At 44.0% G+C, this 18,520-nt stretch overlaps 1 protein-coding gene across 4 annotated transcripts in view; it reads right to left on the reverse strand.

Annotated features, from left to right (window-relative positions):
- The window catches only part of Hydin (HYDIN, axonemal central pair apparatus protein), a 380,912-nt gene that overhangs the window by 48,280 nt on the left and 314,112 nt on the right, over window positions 1–18,520 (reverse strand). For all 4 annotated transcript variants that reach the window (XM_013503972.1, XM_013503969.1, XM_013503970.1 and 1 more), the window contains exons 55-64: window positions 17,341–17,440; window positions 15,647–15,815; window positions 14,508–14,746; window positions 12,206–12,314; window positions 10,158–10,362; window positions 9,168–9,403; window positions 6,987–7,138; window positions 5,874–6,063; window positions 1,934–2,036; window positions 1,450–1,737 (exon numbers count right to left, since the gene is read on the reverse strand). In XM_013503972.1, coding sequence (XP_013359426.1) covers window positions 1,450–1,737; window positions 1,934–2,036; window positions 5,874–6,063; window positions 6,987–7,138; window positions 9,168–9,403; window positions 10,158–10,362; window positions 12,206–12,314; window positions 14,508–14,746; window positions 15,647–15,815; window positions 17,341–17,440 — 1,791 coding nt within the window. The remainder of the gene's footprint in view (window positions 1–1,449; window positions 1,738–1,933; window positions 2,037–5,873; window positions 6,064–6,986; window positions 7,139–9,167; window positions 9,404–10,157; window positions 10,363–12,205; window positions 12,315–14,507; window positions 14,747–15,646; window positions 15,816–17,340; window positions 17,441–18,520) is intronic.

Consider the following 18,520-nt stretch of genomic DNA (forward strand, 5'->3'; position numbering starts at 1 on the left):
CTCTGGATGGTTATGTTTGAAAAACTTGAGTATCTAGGTAGCAAGACTTTTCCCCTCAGGAAAACTTACTTATCCATCCATGTGCTCATGCATCCATCTACCCATGCATTCTTGCATCCATGCATGCATCCATCTATCCATCTATCCTTGTATCCATGCATGTATCCATCTATCTATCTATTTGTGCATTCACGCATCCATCCTATGCATCCGTTTATGTTTCCATTCACCCCAGCCCTCACTTCCACTTGTAGAAGAGAAAATATAGGTCTCCAACTTCATTTGTTTGGTAAATCAACACAAGTAAGGATTAGACTGACAGATAAAATACAGTTCAGTGTGAATTACAGATAAACAATGAAAAAATTTTAAGATAAGCATGTCCCATGCAATATTTTGGGGTATATTTAGACTAAAAATTATTTATAGTTTATTTGAAATTTAAATTTACTGGGGACTCTTGTATTCTGGCAATCCCATAATAGATATGAAATTTGATATCTGAGCTTAGGTGTATTATTGGCTCCTCCTTAATCCCTGATACAAGAGAGATGTTTCTATCTAGCTTCCAACAAAGGTGAAATACCAAATGTGTAAGGAGTAGTGATTTCAACCCGTGTTGTATAGAGTCCCTAAGTGTACATTCCAGAACTATAATTAAGCTCCTGGAAAAATCTAGAGACTGTGTTTATAGCTCACTTTGTGGAAACCAACCACACAATTAGAGTGCTTAACAAATGCTTCTTTGATAATAACAATGAGTAAGTTTTTTCCTACTCCAAAGAGTGTGGTCAGTAAACAAAGCTTCAGTGCTTGAGAGAATGCAGAGTAGCATGTTTTAGGCTTTAACATATACACAGATCACCTGGGGAGCTGTTAAAACTGCAGACGTTAAGTTAGTAGCTCAGAGTGGGCCTGCAATAACCATTTCTAACATTCCGGGTGATTCTAATACTGTACCCACACTCAAGATGCTGCGGGTGTGGAGAATGCTGTTCTAGAGGTAGCACACATCTGTATCCTCTCTGAGACCAGCTTGTAATCTCCTAGAATGTCCACGGTCCATGTTTTAGATGAAATAGATAATGCTAACACAGCCAATCAAAAGACAGGCAGGGAAAACTACGAGGAAGCATTAACTCACTTATTAGCTGAACTGCAATATTAATGTCCAACTAGAAGCTCTTTAAAAACAGAGACTTTCTTAATAAATTTTGCAACTCCAGGACTCAACGTAGTGCCATTAATGTTTAGGAAAGGTTCACTGATTGAACATGAATGAATGGGAGGATGGAAGCAGAGAAAAAGCTGGGCATGATGGAGCATACAGGGGGAAGAGAAGATTCATTCCTAAATTCTCAGCAAGCTAACGCTGTTATTTAATTTCACCCTCATTTAAAATGGCCCAAGGGCCTGTGGTTGTTGAGACCTCACTGCTACTTCTCCCACCTGCCAGCAAGTCATCCATGGTGTCTTCCTCGGTGACTTCTATGACCTCGGAAATATTTGAGGCCTCTTGGCCGGTGGAAGCCACCAGCCCATGGATGTTGTCCAAGGTGATGTCATCTTTGTAGCCCTCCCCCACTAGGTGGATGAGGGTCTCCTCATACTGATTGTCGATCACTGACAGATGAATGATGCCTGTCACTCTCCCAACTTTCTGGGAGTGGAAAAAGACATCAAATTCAGCTGTGTTTCCAGGAGAAACAATCAGGGAAGCTGTGTGAGCTTTTATCGCTGCAAGAAAAAAAAGAAGACATAATGTAGAATCAGTTTAAAGACATATGCATTCATAAAGAGCCTGGCTGAACACAAAGTAGCCCACGTATGGGAAGAGTTTTAGCTAGAGGAGACTGGTGATGAGAGTGGGCATCAATGGGGCCCTGAGAAGTCCCAGCAAACCAGCTACCGAAATCCACTGCCCTGCACTGACCTTTTTCATTTGGTTTGTTTTCCTCAGTGATATAGATGTAGGAGGTAGTGGGCCTCCCTTTCAGGGAGAAGACTCCTAGCTGGTCCCGCAGGTCCACACACAGCTGGCAGAAGGAAACCAGAGTTGAGTTTTGAGCTCACAGGTTGCTCCTGAGTTTTGAGTTTGGGGTGTGATACTTTTTGGGAAGGACCCCCCCCAAAACCATTGTTCCTAGCATTCACTTTTCTGAGTTTCAAGAGATATAATAAAGATTAGACCTGGAGAGGACAAAAGAAAATTCATTTATCCAGGTCAGCCCTTATTATTTGAGGAACTGGAGGTCCAAAGAATATAGGTGACCTTCCAAATCATACAGCTAGATAGAGTCAAAATGGGGCTGCCAACATCTGCGACAGATGCAGGAGGCAGTTGTAAAGTTGAAGCGGAAATGAACACTCATTATTCTATGAGGGCTTGCATGAATGGGAATTCTTAAAAGCCAGCACTTCCCAGACACTATAAATTTGTTGCCTAGTGTCATGGTAAGTATCCTGCCAAGATAAGAGAAAAACAAGTGGGCTTCTGACCTATTTAAAGGGAAAAAAGTGGTTTCTAGTTTATTGGAAGAATGATAAGAGTAGAGTCATATATCTGATTTTAGGTGTGGGAAGCCAGAAATTTTAGAAGGTAGTAACACTGGCACCATCATGAGCAAGCTTGAGTACTATAAAAAATGTGGTATGAAGAAAAGAGAAATAGGGATACCATGTAGGAAGCTTCTGAGATGACAGATTATACATTTAGAAATTAATAAGAAGCCATATATAGGAATTATATATAACATTATTGATATAAACATTTATATAAATGGGTGGGAATCCTAAATTTTGCTCCTGGAGGAGAGTTTAAGTACCCCGAAAGTAGAAATTCTCTCCAAAGTTCATGATATGAGGTTAATGATGTTAGAACATTTAAAAAATCACAATAATGGAAATAGCTAAAGTAATAGTAAGCTAGCAAGACTGGACTCAAGGCAATAAAAAAATGCTAGAGCAAATGCAGAAAAACTTAAAAGTAGAACAGCATTAGGAAGACAATGAATAGTACTAGACCAAGGTCTGTGAGAGTGTGAGAATCCAGAAAGGGATGCTCAAGTTTCTTTGCTGTTTTTGAACTGGAAGAGATGGCTTAAAAGATAGCTTAGCCATACTTTCGGTCTCTTGGTTCTAAGAGGGCAAAAGTCCAAGGCTTGTGAAGGGTGGGGATGCTTCCTTTCCTCTGGGCAAGACCTTAAAGGTCTGTATCACAAGTGAGCTAGATATCAGCTAACTCTCACAGAGATAGCAATCCTGCTCTGAGACACGGTAACCCAGGAAATCTCAAGCCCTAAAACTGGTAGAATGTGTCTCTGAGTCTCTAGTGCACCCAAGTGCTGGGCAGAAACAAATAAAAAAATTGTCTCTGAAGAAAAATAACACCATCTTTAATCTAAATAGGTTTACACCCAACTCAGGAACAAAAGATAGCCAGGTACACTAGGAGACCCAACAGCAGGAGTAAGAATGAGCAGAAAAAGCAGATATCAAAACCACCATGGGGACTTTGCAGTTATCCAGTCTATACTGCAAAAGGGCAATGGTTATCATGTGTTTAAGAAATACAGGGCGAGTCAGACAATTTCACTCTGAAATCATAAAAACTGATCATGAAGATTTTTAAAAAAGCTAATCAAAATTCTTACAACTGAAAAAAAGAGAATTTAATGGAAAAGTTTAACAGCAGATTCAGTACAGCTAAAAGGGAGAATTAATGAAGCAAAGACAGGTGTGTCAGGCAGCTTTTCATCAGTATAATGAAATACCTGACACAGGCTACTTAGGAAGTAAAGAGAGATTAATTCTAGCTCACAGCTTTGGAAGTTCAAATCCAACATGAGGTGGCCCCGTTGGTTTAGAAATCTGATGGGGGCAGCACTTCATGGTGGGAATATATGTCAGATCAAGCAATCACATCCCAAGCCAAGCTCTATGGGGCATGTGTGCTTTCTCTCTCTTTCTTAGAACTGGAAGGTTCTGCAATCTCTTTTGAGGGCGCACCCACAACCTAAACATCTCCCCCTAGACCCCACCTCTTTAGGATCCATAGCATTTCCTATTACCACCATCCTGTGTACTAAGCCTTTTCATATAGATTTGGAGGAGTCCATTCATCTAAACCACCATAAGTCAAAACAAATTATATAGCATAAAGTCCAGAGAAAAATGAATGGAAAATACAGTAAGAATGAGTGACATGCATGCACATGTGCACACACATACACACTCTCTCTATATACACACACACACTATATATATATACACACATACTACATACTATATACACACACTATATATAGGTTTTATATGTGCACACACACTATATATACATACACACACTATATACACATTATATGCACACTACTGTACATACACTGTATATAGGTTTTATATATATATGAAGATTTATATATATATATATGAGAAAGGGAGAGAGGAGAGAATGGAACAGAAACCATGTTTAAAGATTTGTCTTAGAATTTTCCAAAGTCAATTTGAAATCAATCCACGGAAACCAGAAGTCTGGTGAATTACAAGAAGGACAAATTATAAGAAATCCATATCTAGACATATTGTAAAACTCCAGAAAGCAAACTCCAAGGGAAAATGCTGAAAGCAGCCAGAATAAAATGATTGCTTTAAAAATATTTTAAAGTTACAGTTGATCTCTCTATAGGTACAGTGGAATCCAGAACACCCTGGGAAAACAGTCCCCATTTGCTGAAAGAAAACAACTGCCAAATAAGAATTCTACAGCCAGGAAAAGTTACATAAGAAAAGGAAGAAGAAGGCTGGGGATGGAGCTCAGTGGTAGAACATTTGCAAGGTCTTGGGTTCAGTCTCCAGTAAAGCCTTGCACCAAAAAAAAAAAAAAAAAAAAAAAAAAAGAAACAAATAAAGATTTCAAATACAAATGGAGAGAATTCACTACTAGCATCTCACATTAAGGACATAAAGAGTATCTTTCAGTCATCAGGGAAAGGGTCTCAGAAAACTGGAGATGCATAAATGGAGTGTAATAAAAATAAAAAATTCATGCGTACCTCTAGATGAGCCTTATCTATAAAAGCAATAGTAAAAGCAACCTAAATAATAATGTCTGGTAGGTTTCAAAACATTCATAGGCTCCAAAGCCTTCTGCAGGTTGATCCTATTCTCTGCACCTCCATTTTCCCCTCCCCTCATTCTTCTACCTGTACCCTTCCCTCTCACAGAGCGGGAGCTGACCAGTTTCCGAGAGTCAGGTTTTGGCTTCTGTATCTTTGGAGTTTTCTCTCTCCCTGGGATGTGTGTACCTCCACGCCCACTTGCTGAAAGCCAACTGTCTCAGTGCCCCCTCCAACATCATTGACAGTGAATTTTCCCTTGTCCTCTGGGTGGAAATAAATCATTCCCAGAAGTCCTAGTCCTCTGTATGATGCATAATGTATTATATTTTTAATAAAATAAAAACATAAATTTAATAATTGAGCTCCAAATCCTTGTAGATATTGCATCTCTCATTCCAGTGAAATTTCTTGTGTTGTTTTTCCTCATTATAAATATAATACTCATTGAAGGGAAGAAAGGAAAAGTAAATGAAGATACTAAGAATATATAGATATAATCCTCCCCTCCCAGCACATCACTGTGTACTACTTTGCTGAGCAGTTATTAATGTTCTGTGTCACAGGATTTCCTGCTTTCCAAGAGGGCAGAAAGTGTGCCTGATTCCCTTCTATGTGGCCATCTCACACACAGGTTAATGTCTGAGGACTGTCAAAGAAGTCCTCAGCCACCAGGGATGGCAGGAACCCCAATATCCGAGTGTAACTTCTAAACCATTCCTCTCCCTCTCCACCCATGCTTCACCCTCAGCCAATTACCTGGGCAGGGATTGTGCCATTGTTCTTGAGGATGAGAGGCAGTTTCTCAGAATGACCAAGCAGAAGCCTCTTGAAGAGGAGCAAGGGGTTTCCATGTTGGTTATAGAGAATTGGCCTCATGATAGTCACTCGAGGGAGGGTCCCCTCACCAGAAACATCAAACACGAGGCCCCGGGTTCTGGCCAGAGTGCTGCAGGGAACAGGAAGATAGAGGCCTGTGAGCCTGGTGTGGCAGGAGCAGCATGCATAGGCAGCAATCCCCAGGCCTTTTGGCACCAGGGACCAGTTTTGTGGAACATGTTTCCACAGAAAGGGGTGTGTGTGTGTGTGTGTGTGTGTGTGTGTGTGTGTGTGTGTGTGTGTGTGTGTGTGTGTGTGTGCTTCAGGATGATTCAAAGCCTGCACAATTTAGATCCCTACATATGCAGTTCACAATAGGGTTCCAACTCCTATAAACTTGAGTCATTTGTAGGAAAATGGATGCACCTTGAGACCATCATTTTAAGTGAAATAAATCAGACACTCAAGCTTGGATATTGCATGGTTTCTCTTATATGAGAAATCCAAAATATAAATAAAGAGCAAAATAAATGACAATAGGAAGTAGGAAGATAGGTCTTTAGTAAATGGGAAGGTAACTAAGAGTGGATGGTGGGGAATGAGACAAAAAAGAAAGAGGAATTGTGATGTGTTATGTATATGTACAATTTCTATGAGGAATGTGATCATTATATACTACAAACATGTCATATATAGCCAGAGATGGAGGGAAATGGAGGGAGGAAAGGGAAAGGGGATAAAAAAGAATTAAGATGCATCGTGTACATGTACAAACTTCCCACAATGAATGTAATCATTATGTACTGCAAACATGTACCAATGATAAAAAAAATCTAATGCTGCTGATCTGACAGGAGGTGGAGCTCAGACAGTGATGGGAGCCATGGAGAGCAACTGTGAATACAGATGAAGCTTTGCTGGCTCAAGGCTGATTGCCTCCTGCTGTGCAGTTCCTAAGAGGCCACAGACAGATACTGGTCCATGATGTGTGGATTAGGGATCCCCGCCATAGACAGTGTGGGGCTGTAGTCCTGCAGGGAGCAGGAGCAGTACCTGGGCAGGCCATCTAAGGTAGCCTCGAAGATACACTGGTATGTCTGCATGGCTTGTGGGGTAAAGAACACTGTGGCAAAGGCAGCTGAGCGACTGGCCACACACATTTTGTTGGGTTCCACTTCAAAGATGTCGGTGATGCGGGCAAAGGCCTGGAGAACAGAAGCAAACCAGAGCATGTTAGCTGCTTTGCACTAATGCCGGGGCACACTGCTCAGCTCTCCTGCCCTGTTGTGAACTTTCTGTCCTCTAAGCTCTGTGGTAGACAAAATTTTTTTTTTTTTCCTCCGGTACCGGGAACTGAACTCATGACCTTGCGCTTGCCAGGCAAGTGCTTTGCCGCTGAGCTAAATCCCCAGCCCCTAGGTAGACAAAATTATTTTGCAATATTTGGCAGTCTAGACACTGTGGGACTCACCCCTACACAAGATCTGGCTGCCTTTGGTTAATCTGTGAACGTTGACTCAAACACATGAGCCAAGCTGATCAGCCAGATATTCTCCCCATCACTCATCCACCACCTGTCAATTAAGATGCCTAAAGATTGCCATTGGTTGCTGATGTGGAGCTGAGGTGGAAGCTGGTTGAACCACATACACAATGAGGAAACCAGACTAGAAAATGGAGCCACAGAAACAACCCAGGTGAAATAGACGTGCGGTACCTGAAAGATGTACGGAGCATCTGCTGATCTTCTAAAGGATAGATTTTAGGTGCTAGTTCCAAATAGCCATGGCTAGTGATGCATTCTGACCTGTGTCTGTGATCTCTGACTTCCTGCTGTAAACCTTGCATTATTTGGGTTAACCTAAGTGGGTTTCTGCTCCTTGCAACTCTAAGGGCCTTGGCTAGAACAACCACCTACAGCACTTTGTCTGTTCCCATTTTCTGGCAGTGTTTGGGACGAGGGGGAGCCCTGGCATGGCCCAGAAAGAAATGTTCATTCTCATGGGAAGCAGGTGGGATACAAGACTGCACTGAGGCCTGGCTTGCGGCTCAGCTCTCCCACCCTGTTGTGAGCTCTCTCTCTTCCAGGCTATTCTATTCCCTCTTGTTCTTCAGCTGAAGGTATTAAGGTTTCTATTATTTCCAGGGAATTCTCTTCCAGTCTGCAGGCCAGGGAGGAGGAGAGCAGTTGATGTCTGCAAACCCTGTTTAAAAAAATCTTTCTTGGCAAATAAGCCTTGCTCACATCTTACAGCAGAGAATAATGACTGGATGTCACAGGGCCTAAGAATAGTCACAGATGGGATTAGATGGTCTCCCTAACCTTTCCTTCTGTGCTGGCAGTCCTCTGAGAACACTCATTCTCTCTGCAGCTCAACCAACCCTCCTTGGGGACCTCCCTACTCCCATCAGGCAGAAACAAAGCCCACTCTGGGACATGAGGACCACCTGGGGCCAAATTCCACTTTCAGGCGAAGAACAGAAGCAGCCCTTCAGGCAGTATCTGCAACACATTTAATAGGAAATTAGGAGGGATAGAAACCCATTGGTTAAGTCCTTCCTCATGCTGTCCTGAATTTTTCTGTTCATCTGTGAGGAAGGATCCAAGAGAGAAGGAATTTAGAGTCTAGCAACCTCAGAGATGTGCACTTATTGTTTACTTGAGCACAGATGAAGCTTGGCTTTAAGTCTAGCTGTATATTCTCAAGCTCTGGGACCTAGGGGAAGAATAGAGCTCTTCTAAGCCTCCATTTCCCTAACTGTAGAATAGGATAATTATACACAGTCTGAAAGTTGTTGGGAGAGTGAAATGCGGCAGTAAGTGTAAGTCACTTAGTATAGTTCCGTCATTCTGGAGAGGGCTCAATCACTGTTCACCATGCTCCCTTATCCTTGCAGCCAGACATCCCCCAAGACTTCCCGACAAGAATATCAAAATGGAAGCAGGTGTGTGTGAAGAAGTGGCTCATCTTCAGCTTGACGTCTCAGTGCTTTGTTTAGTTCAGACACTGTGTGGTGGATGAACGAGTTGCTCCTTTGTATGTACCAGCCTAGTACAGTTATCCAGAGGAGACACCCTGGCGACACATAGACAGCCCGTGGCCCTGTGGGCTCTCAGAACTTTCAGCAGGGCTTGGGAACCAAATAAATCCTATTTGGGTATAGAATTTCCCAAACAGGGGCTCCCCAGGGCTCTCCAACCATGCTGCGCTGTGGCCAATCAGAGTCTCTCACCTTGTTGGAGATGGGTTTAACACTGATGTTGATGTCACAGGGAATCTTGCCCACATTGCTGATCTTGAACCGAGCCTTGGCCTGATGGCCCACCAGGATGTTGCAGAAGATGAACTTGTTCTCGTCCTCCACAAACAGCCCCCCACTCTCTGTGGTCTGCAGGATGTGTTGCAGGTTGAGGCTGGTGCATATGTGGTGCTCCTCAAATATTGAGGGATAATTGTCAGTCACAAAGGCTGGGGAGTGGAGAGAAGATGGTGAGATAATGCTGGTTGCCAGAAGCCTCTTGTTCTTAATCTGGACATTTGGATTCTGGATATTTGGGCTCTGACAAGCATAACAGAGGAAAGGCAGGGAAATCCACACAAGGGGCTGTGAGAGATGGGATAAATTTGGTAATTTCTTTTTCTTTTGCACCATCCTTGCGAAAGGTTGCCATATCTCCATCAGTCTCTTCCTGCCAGTGCCAAGAAGTGGTGAGACTGAGGTCTGGGGTGGGCTTAGGAGGAAGGTGGCCCTCCGCCCACTTCAGCTGGAGGCTCCAGGGAGTCTCTAGCCAAAGAAGTGGAGTTCTCTATGTGCCTTAGTTGAATGCTTGCTGGGTTAAAACTTTAGTGCTCCCAATTACTGGGCATTCTTTGTGCATGAGTAGCCCACAGAGTGGCTTACGCATCTGCAAGACTTGGTGTTCCTGGATTCTGGACCACATCCTGTGTTACCAGTATTCTCAGATAAATAACACATTTTATCTGAGAATCCAGGACTGGTCCCAGGAAAGCTAGGAGTCTGCAGTGGCACATCCTCTTCTATGTGTGCATGCTTGTAAGGCTTTAAAGAAAAATATGGCTAAGACCTTAGAGGAAGTTCTAAGGTCCAGAGGAAGCAGCCAGCCTTATCTGCTAGACATCTTTTAGAGGAATTTGCCTAAAGGCAGAGAGGTGTTACAAATGCAGGTCTTTCAGGGGTGCTATCCAGTCTGAGTGGCAGTACCTGGCAGGCAGGCTTCCGCAAGCAGAGTGTAAGGAATGCCGGCAGGATGTTCTCTGGGGTCTCGGTCAGAGATATCGATGGCTAAAAACTCCTCACACTTTCCAACGGGGTCAGCCACACAATCAACAGTGATATTCTGTTGTCCTCCGGGAGAGATGGAGCCGAACCCAGGGTACACGGTGAACATACCATGGGAAAAGCGTGCCTGTAGGATAGGGTGGGAGAGATGGAGGCAGAGACACGGTCACCAGAGCCAGGACAAGGCTTGGGGATCTGCCTGGTGGAGCTCCCTCAGCACTTCCTTTCTGCACATTCCTTCTGAGCCCAGAGTGAAGGAACTCATTATGGAGCCCAGTGTTTAAGGAAACAGACATCACAGAACACTTTCTCAGGCAAGGATCTTGTGGAAGAGGGATGCAGACTAGAGTGGTGGTTACGATTTTGGACTTTGGAATCAGACACTCTTGGATTAGAATCCCAGCTCTGTGATATACAAAGTCTCTGAACTTGGACAAATGGGGCAAAAGCTCCTGATCTCAGAGGAGCTGCAGGGTTAAATGAAAGAATATATGTGAAGCCCAGAGCATAGCATCTAGTATAGGATTAGGCTAAGAAAATGCAATATTAGTGTGGGAGGAGTTGAATGTATGTCTATCCTTGGAGTCCCTGGCTTTGTGCCCTCGCATTTGAAGTTGGCAGGATAACTGTAGACTGTGCATAGAATGCACTGCCCTGAGATAAGCAGGAATTGTCTCAGCCAACCCAGGCTTTGTCTTCATCTTTCCCAGATGTCTTGCAGTGCTTTAGCTCAGAGATCCAAGTTTTCTTGGAAATGCAAAACCCAGAGTGGAATGCTTTTGTGGCCCTTGGCTGCGTTGTGAAATTGGGGCACATACAGACAAGATTGCTTGTGCTGTGAGGAAGTTTTTTTGAGTCTTGAGGGACCAGGTCCTAGGGTTCTGTTGGCTCTTGCTGCCTAGCTGGGAGTGGTAAAGTCACTTGCAGCATGAATACTCTCTCCCTGGTCTTATACTCTGGCAGCTGGGTTTGTGTAGGACTTCCTGGTGGGTCTAGGAACCTTGGTAGAAATTAGTGAGGTGGCCAAAATCCTTCCCCAGGCGTGACACCAGTGCATGCTATTAGCGAGATGCTTCACTTGCTCCCCTGGGCTTGATAACCAGCGCTACCCTCCCAGAGATGCATAGCTAGCACACACTCCTCTGGTTCTTAGGCTCTTCCTTCCTCTTGCTGTTTCAGAATGCTGCCAAGGGGCAGTCTGACTTGGGATGTCCTTCTAGGGCATGCGCTATGCCATCCCTGGAACCTAGTGCAGTGGTGGGTGGGGATGTAGTTCTGATGGGCTGAATTTCAACCAAATTGTGCCCCTCTCTCTCTTGGAGACACACTCCCCCCAGTAGCCGGTGCTCTCTCCTCTACTTAATCCCTTTGGGTGTGTTCTGTAGTACTACTGCATTAGAAAGTGATTTATTCTGATAATGTTCAGATACTAACTCTACATCCTTCAGGATATCAGGAACTTCCCCAAATTGTCAACATGGCTGCTATAGGCAGCCAGAAAGGCTGGTACACTACACTCCTTCAGCAGGTCTGTGGGGATGAGGCCCCTGATGTGGTGACTACACAGCCGTGCTTGGGGGCTGCTATTAACCTAACTCAGTCACTGTCTCCTGAGCACCTGCTACATGCACTAATTGTCTGAGGTACTAGGCATTCCTGGGTAAGCCGTCCAGAGGAGGGGTTCTCTCCAGGCTTCTGTCTGATACATAAATGATGCTTGATTAAAACATATCTGAAGAATAGGAACAATTTTAAGGCATTGGGGGACCCCATGAAAATTTTAAAACAGAAGAAGATATCCAAATTAAAGGTAGTAATACCTGAACTTAAGATAAAAGTGAGATTTCCATACAATTATTTCATATCCCTGCCACAGTAGATTCAAAGCCTGTTACCTTTGGGAGATATTTGGTGGTGAGAGAGAATGAAGGTGGTCTTACTGGGTAGCTTGAGCAAGGAAGGGCACTCACCTGGCCTGTGATGTTTGTTTCTTTCTGAATTGAGTCTGAGAGCTTGGTTGATTTAGACTTGAGGAAGTTTTCACTTTCCCGGGTTCTTGCGTGTCTAAAGTGGCCGGTTCTGATTAAAGAAGCAAGAGCACAGCCCCAGGTTCAGATAGGGATATGAGGCACCACCTGTTTGTCTGCCTATAAGGTCTCGTCTCTCAGGCATTGCGGGGGCCATCTCTGCCCAAGAAGGTATCAGAGTGGCACAGTTAGTTTAGTAATCACTGACCAAACTCATTGAACAGTGGCAAGGAAACTATGCAGTAATTATGAAATATGACTCATAAGGACATTGAAAATTACTATAAGAAAAATGTTCTGGTTTGGTAAGTGTCCCCCAAAGGTCCATGTGACAGGTGCTTGGTCACCAGGATAGCACTACTGCGGAGTCCTGAAGTCATTGGAGGTGTGCCTTCAATGGATTGTGTGACCCCAGCTCCTTTTCTTCTTCTCTTCCCTTCCCTTCCCTTTTCCTCCTTACCCTCCGCTCCCTTGCTCTCTCACCCCTTCCTCTCCCTCTTTTTCTCTGTTTTTCTTTAAAAAATTTAATCTTTATGTATGCATCTTTTTTTTTTTTTTTTTTTGAGATGTGGTCTTATGTTTCTCAGCCTTGCTTTGAACTCGTGATCCTCCTGCCTCAGCTTCCTGTGTAGCTGGGAGTACAGGTGTGCACCAGTACACCAGCTTTCCTTTTTCTTTCTTTTGCTTCCCGGCTGTGAGGGGTGTAGCTTTGCTCTGCCATGAGTGCTGGCCATGAAATGCTGCCTCTTCACAGGCTCACAGTGACAGAGCCGAATGATCACGGGCTGACATGTCCAAAATTGCGAGCCATAGTAAGCCTTTTCTTTTTATAAGGTGCCTATCTAAGGTATTATAATGTTAGAAAGTTGACTAACCAAAAAGAAGTAATTTATAGATACTTACTTGAGTTCACTGGAAGGCAGTGCATGGGAAATTATTTAGATATAGCAAATCTTTCACCAGATTTCATTTAAAAATGAAATGGCAAATATATTAAATTTTGTCTCCTTTTTTCATATTTACAGTCATGATACTTAACATAAATAATAACTCAAATACAGGTTTTGGTAATTTCACTTCACTTGAAGCTAGTTTATCCAGTAGTTGCTTTGCCTAGAGACCCACTTTTCTAAACTGTTCAAATGTATTTGAAGTGCATCTTAAGGTTTTAAGACTTTTTATATACTTGAACATTCACTGGTTTAATGACCAGAATATTTGAAATCCAAGCTGTTTTTGCGTGTTATGTATGAATTTGTATAAGCTAAATTGAAAAATAAGCTAAAATAAAAAACAGTGTAAGCAAAATACTTAAGTTGCAATAATAACTATAAACATGACTAAATTATAAAAAGATAGCTTGAAATTAAATTTGGGAGAAAGAAACCTTAGATATTTTAACTCCAAATTTCTTAATATGTTCAAACTTCATATATATAAAAAATAATATAATATTCTTCTTCATAATATAAAAAAGATAGCTTCAAAAATATAAAATAATTTTGAGCAATGTTAAGAGTTAGGTCTAATTTAAAACAGAAAGCTAAAATGAAGTCAGAAATACCTTGACAATGGGTCAATCCATTCTTAATTTGCCCTCAAAGACTAAGACAATCAACTGGAAGCCCAAAGAACTCAAAAGGTAAGTTGTTTTTGGTGTATTGAATGAAAGCCACCTTTTGAAGAACATAGAGTTTTGCTGTTGGAACAACTATTAAGGTAGCTGTTGTAATAAAGTGTCTTCACAAGGAAAACACAGTAACAGCCTCTGGTAGACTGAAGACATCATCCCACTTCTCTTGTCCACATTTCCAGGGTATCCTTTCCACTCTCCATCTTGAGGAACAACTATAACTTTTTTTTTGATTTAGCTTACTGTTATAGTAGTCTCTTGACATCCTACAGAAGGTTAGGACAATCACTTACTAGTAAATCTTTTAGCAATCAGAAGCACCAGGACAACAACAGAACCCCACATGGAAGACTTTACGTTTGTTCAACTAGACTGTATCCTGTATTTGATAGCATTTAGAAAATGCATGAAATCTGGGATCAGAAGATGTGAATTCATGACCAAGGTTTACTGGTGACTTCTTGCACAATCCTGGATGAGCCATTTCTAAACTTTAGAGACATCATTCACAAAAAGGGGACTGAATGGATTTAGGTAAAGTATGTAAAGCTCTTTATAAGATACAAAGCACAAATCAGTAGAGAACGGCATGAATCAAGGGAATAGTCTTACGCTTTCTTTTGATGAATGGGGCTCTCCCCCGTCAGCCTGTAGAGGGCGTACTTGAAGTCAGTAACCCCTTGGTTTTCTATGCTGATGGTAGCGCTCTTGCGAGTGCCGCAGATCAAAGACCCAAAGTTGATGACCGAGGAGGGGCTGATGTTGAATTTGGAATACACTGCATTCACAGAAAACTTAATGGGGATGCTGGCGATGATCTCACCCCCTTCTGCAATATTGGGCTCAATAATCTAGAGAAGGAAAAGGGATTAGGAAGATGTCAGTCACTGGTAAAAGTACAGTGACTGTCTTCTTCATTTCCAGCTTTCATCATTGATGTCAGCCTGGGTTCTTTATTTCATTCTCTTGAGTTCATTCTCTTTATGTTATCAACTTTATGTTATTCTCTTTATGTTATCTTATGCATCAACCATAACATACACCAATACTAGCAGAGACCTTACTGTTACCAGCAGGGCTTGGTCAGGACTGAACTGAGCCCTGACTGTCTAGATTGGCTGCCACCAAGAGTACGAGAAAGTCCATAAAAGTGGAAAAATGAGTCTGTTTGCAGTTTGGCCAGTTTGGAAGGGCGGTCAATCTGCCTTCTTCCAGTGCGCAGAGTTACTCCAATTTGTGCAAAGAGTAGAACAAAACCTGGGAAATATGTATATGTAGATTTGGCCCAGGGGGCTGGAATCCTACATGGTGTCAGGGCTGAGTCTGTGCTCTCAGCATGAGGAAGCTGGAGAAGCAGCTTAGCGCTAAAACAAAAATCCCAATTCTTAAAGACCTGTTTTAACCAATCGGCTACATTACTCTGCAGTAGCCCAAGGTCAACACAGAACAACTCTGACCTGTGTTTTCAGTTCCCCACTCATCGGCATCTGATGATGGAGCACAGCCTCCTTGACTCTGTGGCTTCCCAAAGATTTGGGGCACAATTTCTCTCATTCTGACTCTGCTCACTTCCCACCTGACCTACCTGTCTCGGCTAGCTGGGGACAAACTCTTGTGTGTCCTATCTGGTTGCCGCTCAGGCCTCCCTTCCCTCACCCCTGGAGCATGGATGAACAGACCATGTACTCCTCCTTTCAGCAAGAGGCCCACAGTCCTGCCACCAAGTCAGGCCCTCACTCTAACTCTCTCACCTGGCAGCGCAGAACGGGCTGCTGCTCAATCTTTACCTCCTTTTTTGCACGAAAGAACACCTGGACATTCGTGGGCTTTTCTGTTGTAGACAGTGAGCCCCTCTGGGGTAGAACTGAGATCATGGAATTGACATTGGTTGCCAAAAGCCCTACAGAGTCCACACAAAAGCTGAAAGACAAGAATAAAAGGTCAGCGTAATTTACTATTGAGGAAACCTAAGACCCTAGTCAGGAGAGTCTAGACTGGTAAGGGCCTGCTGTGTCTCCGGTCTTGTTCAACTGCTCTGCTGGGCAACGTCCACTATGCTTTATAGGGTGAGTTACAGGAGTGATAGGGCCAGGAATTGACGCCTGAGGCAAAGACAGACATCGTCTATCCTTTGTGGCAGATCTCTGTTCAACAGAGTCATTTAATACTGGAAAAGCATCAACCCAGTTTACTCTCCCTGCATAATCCTGTTCTTCTCTTTTCTCCTCTGAGATGGAGAGCAGCACACAGAAAGGGAAGAGTGGCCCAGAAGCCAGGGGCCTATGGGAAGAATTCAGGGCGGAGACCATGGCACAAAGGCACAGCAGGGATGAGAAAAACCAGACAGGAGCTGACTCATGGCAATGCAGAGGGGCTGGGGTAGGCACGAGGAATGTAGGTGGCAGGGGACGCTGGAGTTGCAGTAGGGGTCTGTCGATCACCAGTGCTCCAGGAGAGCTGGGGCCTCCATTGATGCAGGAGTGCTGTCTATGCTCCTTCAGTTCCCTGTGGAGTCTTCAGCGACTGCCTGCTCCAACCAAAGGTAGACTCCGCCGTGGCAGTGTGGAAAGGCAGAGCTAAAGCCCCGTCACAGTCTGATACAAAACTCACAAATGGGCGAGACTTCATTCTGTCCTAGTTCCAAAGTGATAGTGGCTTTCTTCTAGGTTTGCTTGACTTTTATTTACATTTAATTCAATTTACAGGGTCACTACTTCTAATGAATGACACTATGGAGGTGGGACTTCTCTAGTCTCAATGTTCTTTTAGTTGAAATAAAATGATCATGAAGACCCTGAATTTCTCTCAGGTCTGCAAAGGGAAGTCTGCAAAGGGAAGTTCTTCTGTCACTGTGAATTGTTACAGAGGTTGCCAAGGCCTGAGTGCTGGTCTGCCAAGGACTGTGGCCTTCCTGACAACCTCCGCCCTCTCCCCCACCCCAAGCCACTCTTTTCTCTCTGAGGAAGCTCCCTACCTAGGGCTTCATTTTTAGTCTCAGGGCATGAGCACAAACCACAGCTATATTTTACCAAGCCCCTGCTTGGGTCCTATAACCCAGTGGTTCTTAAAGTGAAAAGCAAACAAAACAAACTGGAAAATCCTTTCTTCACATCGTGTCTTAAGTAGAAATCTCTCTTGTGCAGCAGATCAGAGCTGGAAGTAAAGCAGGACAGCCTGAAGCCAGGGCACCTCCCAGGCCTCATCCCCTCCGGTCTCTCCCTCCACTCTCCCCTTGTGCGGCTCCAGGTTGAGCTACAGAGTTGAGAGCAGTATGATAATCTCTGCTTTCTGCTGTTGGGATTCTGTTAATTTAAAACCAATGGAGGCCAAAAGCAGAAAAGCTCTTAAGATTTTCTTGCTTCATTAAAAAAATTCCCAGGCTGTTGTGGCTGCTCATGGCCAAGAGCAAATGTGGGTGGCCATGTGCCTGATGGATTCAGCTTACCTGAACATGATCTCGTATTTCCCACGGTTCTTCAGCTGAAGGGGCTGCTTCAGATCATCCATGACCTTCACAATCCCGAAGTCCAGGCCCCCTTCAGCACCTGCAGAGCCCAGGGTCAAGGGTGGGAGTGAGTGGGTTTGGGAGCTGGAGCCAGGGAACTGCCCACCGAAGCTCATATGGAAAAGCCAAGGCAAGTTCAGAGAACTTTTTTTCTGAAAACTTGCGGGCTGGAAGAGCACCTTGTAACTGAACAGGCACTGACCTGCCCTCGGTTCAGCCTCCCTCTGCATTCCACCCTGTCTTACCACCAGCTAAAGCTTCACATATTAAAGAATTTTGTATAAAGTATACAATTCACAGAGTTGTGATATTACCTACACATTTATGTTATTTTATTTAGCACTTAACGTCATAACTATTTCCCCAAATTATTATTTTTATGTTTTGAGACAGAGTCTTGCTGTGTAGTTCAAACTGGCCTTGTACCCACTCTGTAGCCCAGGCTGGCCTCAAACTCACAGTGAGCCTTCTGCCTCAGCTTCCAGAGTTCTGGGATTTCAGGCATGTGCCACCATGTCTGGCTTCCTCAGGTTATTAAAACTCCTCCTAAATATGATCTTAGGGGCTGCATGGTATTCCACGATATGGCCATCCCACAATTAATAATATTACTCCTACAATAACATTATTCCTAGGCTCTCTGAGCCAGCCAGGCAGGCTCCCCTAGCCCCGCGCGCCTTGCGCCAAGACAGCGAGTACTCCGGGAGCGGCAGGGCTCGTGGGTTCAAGTCTGTGCTGGACACACACCACCATGATTCCCAGTTGAAACTCGCGGAGAGGGCCAGGTACTTCCCATCTGATCCCTGAGGGCAGAACATGGGAACAAAGACCCTGCGGACATTACAGATTGAGTTGCCAAGGTAGAGAGGCCCAGGGGGTGGGCGGGGTGAGCAGGCTCTCTGAGCCAGCGAGCAGGCTCCCCCAGCCCTGCACACTTTGCACCGAGACAGTGAGTACTGCAGGAGTGGCAGGGCTCATGGGTTCGAGTCTGTGCTGGATGCACACCACCACGATTTCCAGCTGAAACGTGTGGAGAGAGCCAGGTACTCCCCATCTAATCCCTGAGGGCAGAACGGGTGAACAAGGACCCCGCCGACATTACAGACTGAGTCGCTGTGGC

The sequence above is a fragment of the Chinchilla lanigera genome, unplaced genomic scaffold (assembly GCF_000276665.1).
Source record: "Chinchilla lanigera isolate Chin_1 unplaced genomic scaffold, ChiLan1.0 scaffold00083, whole genome shotgun sequence".
Lineage (NCBI taxonomy): Eukaryota > Metazoa > Chordata > Mammalia > Rodentia > Chinchillidae > Chinchilla > Chinchilla lanigera.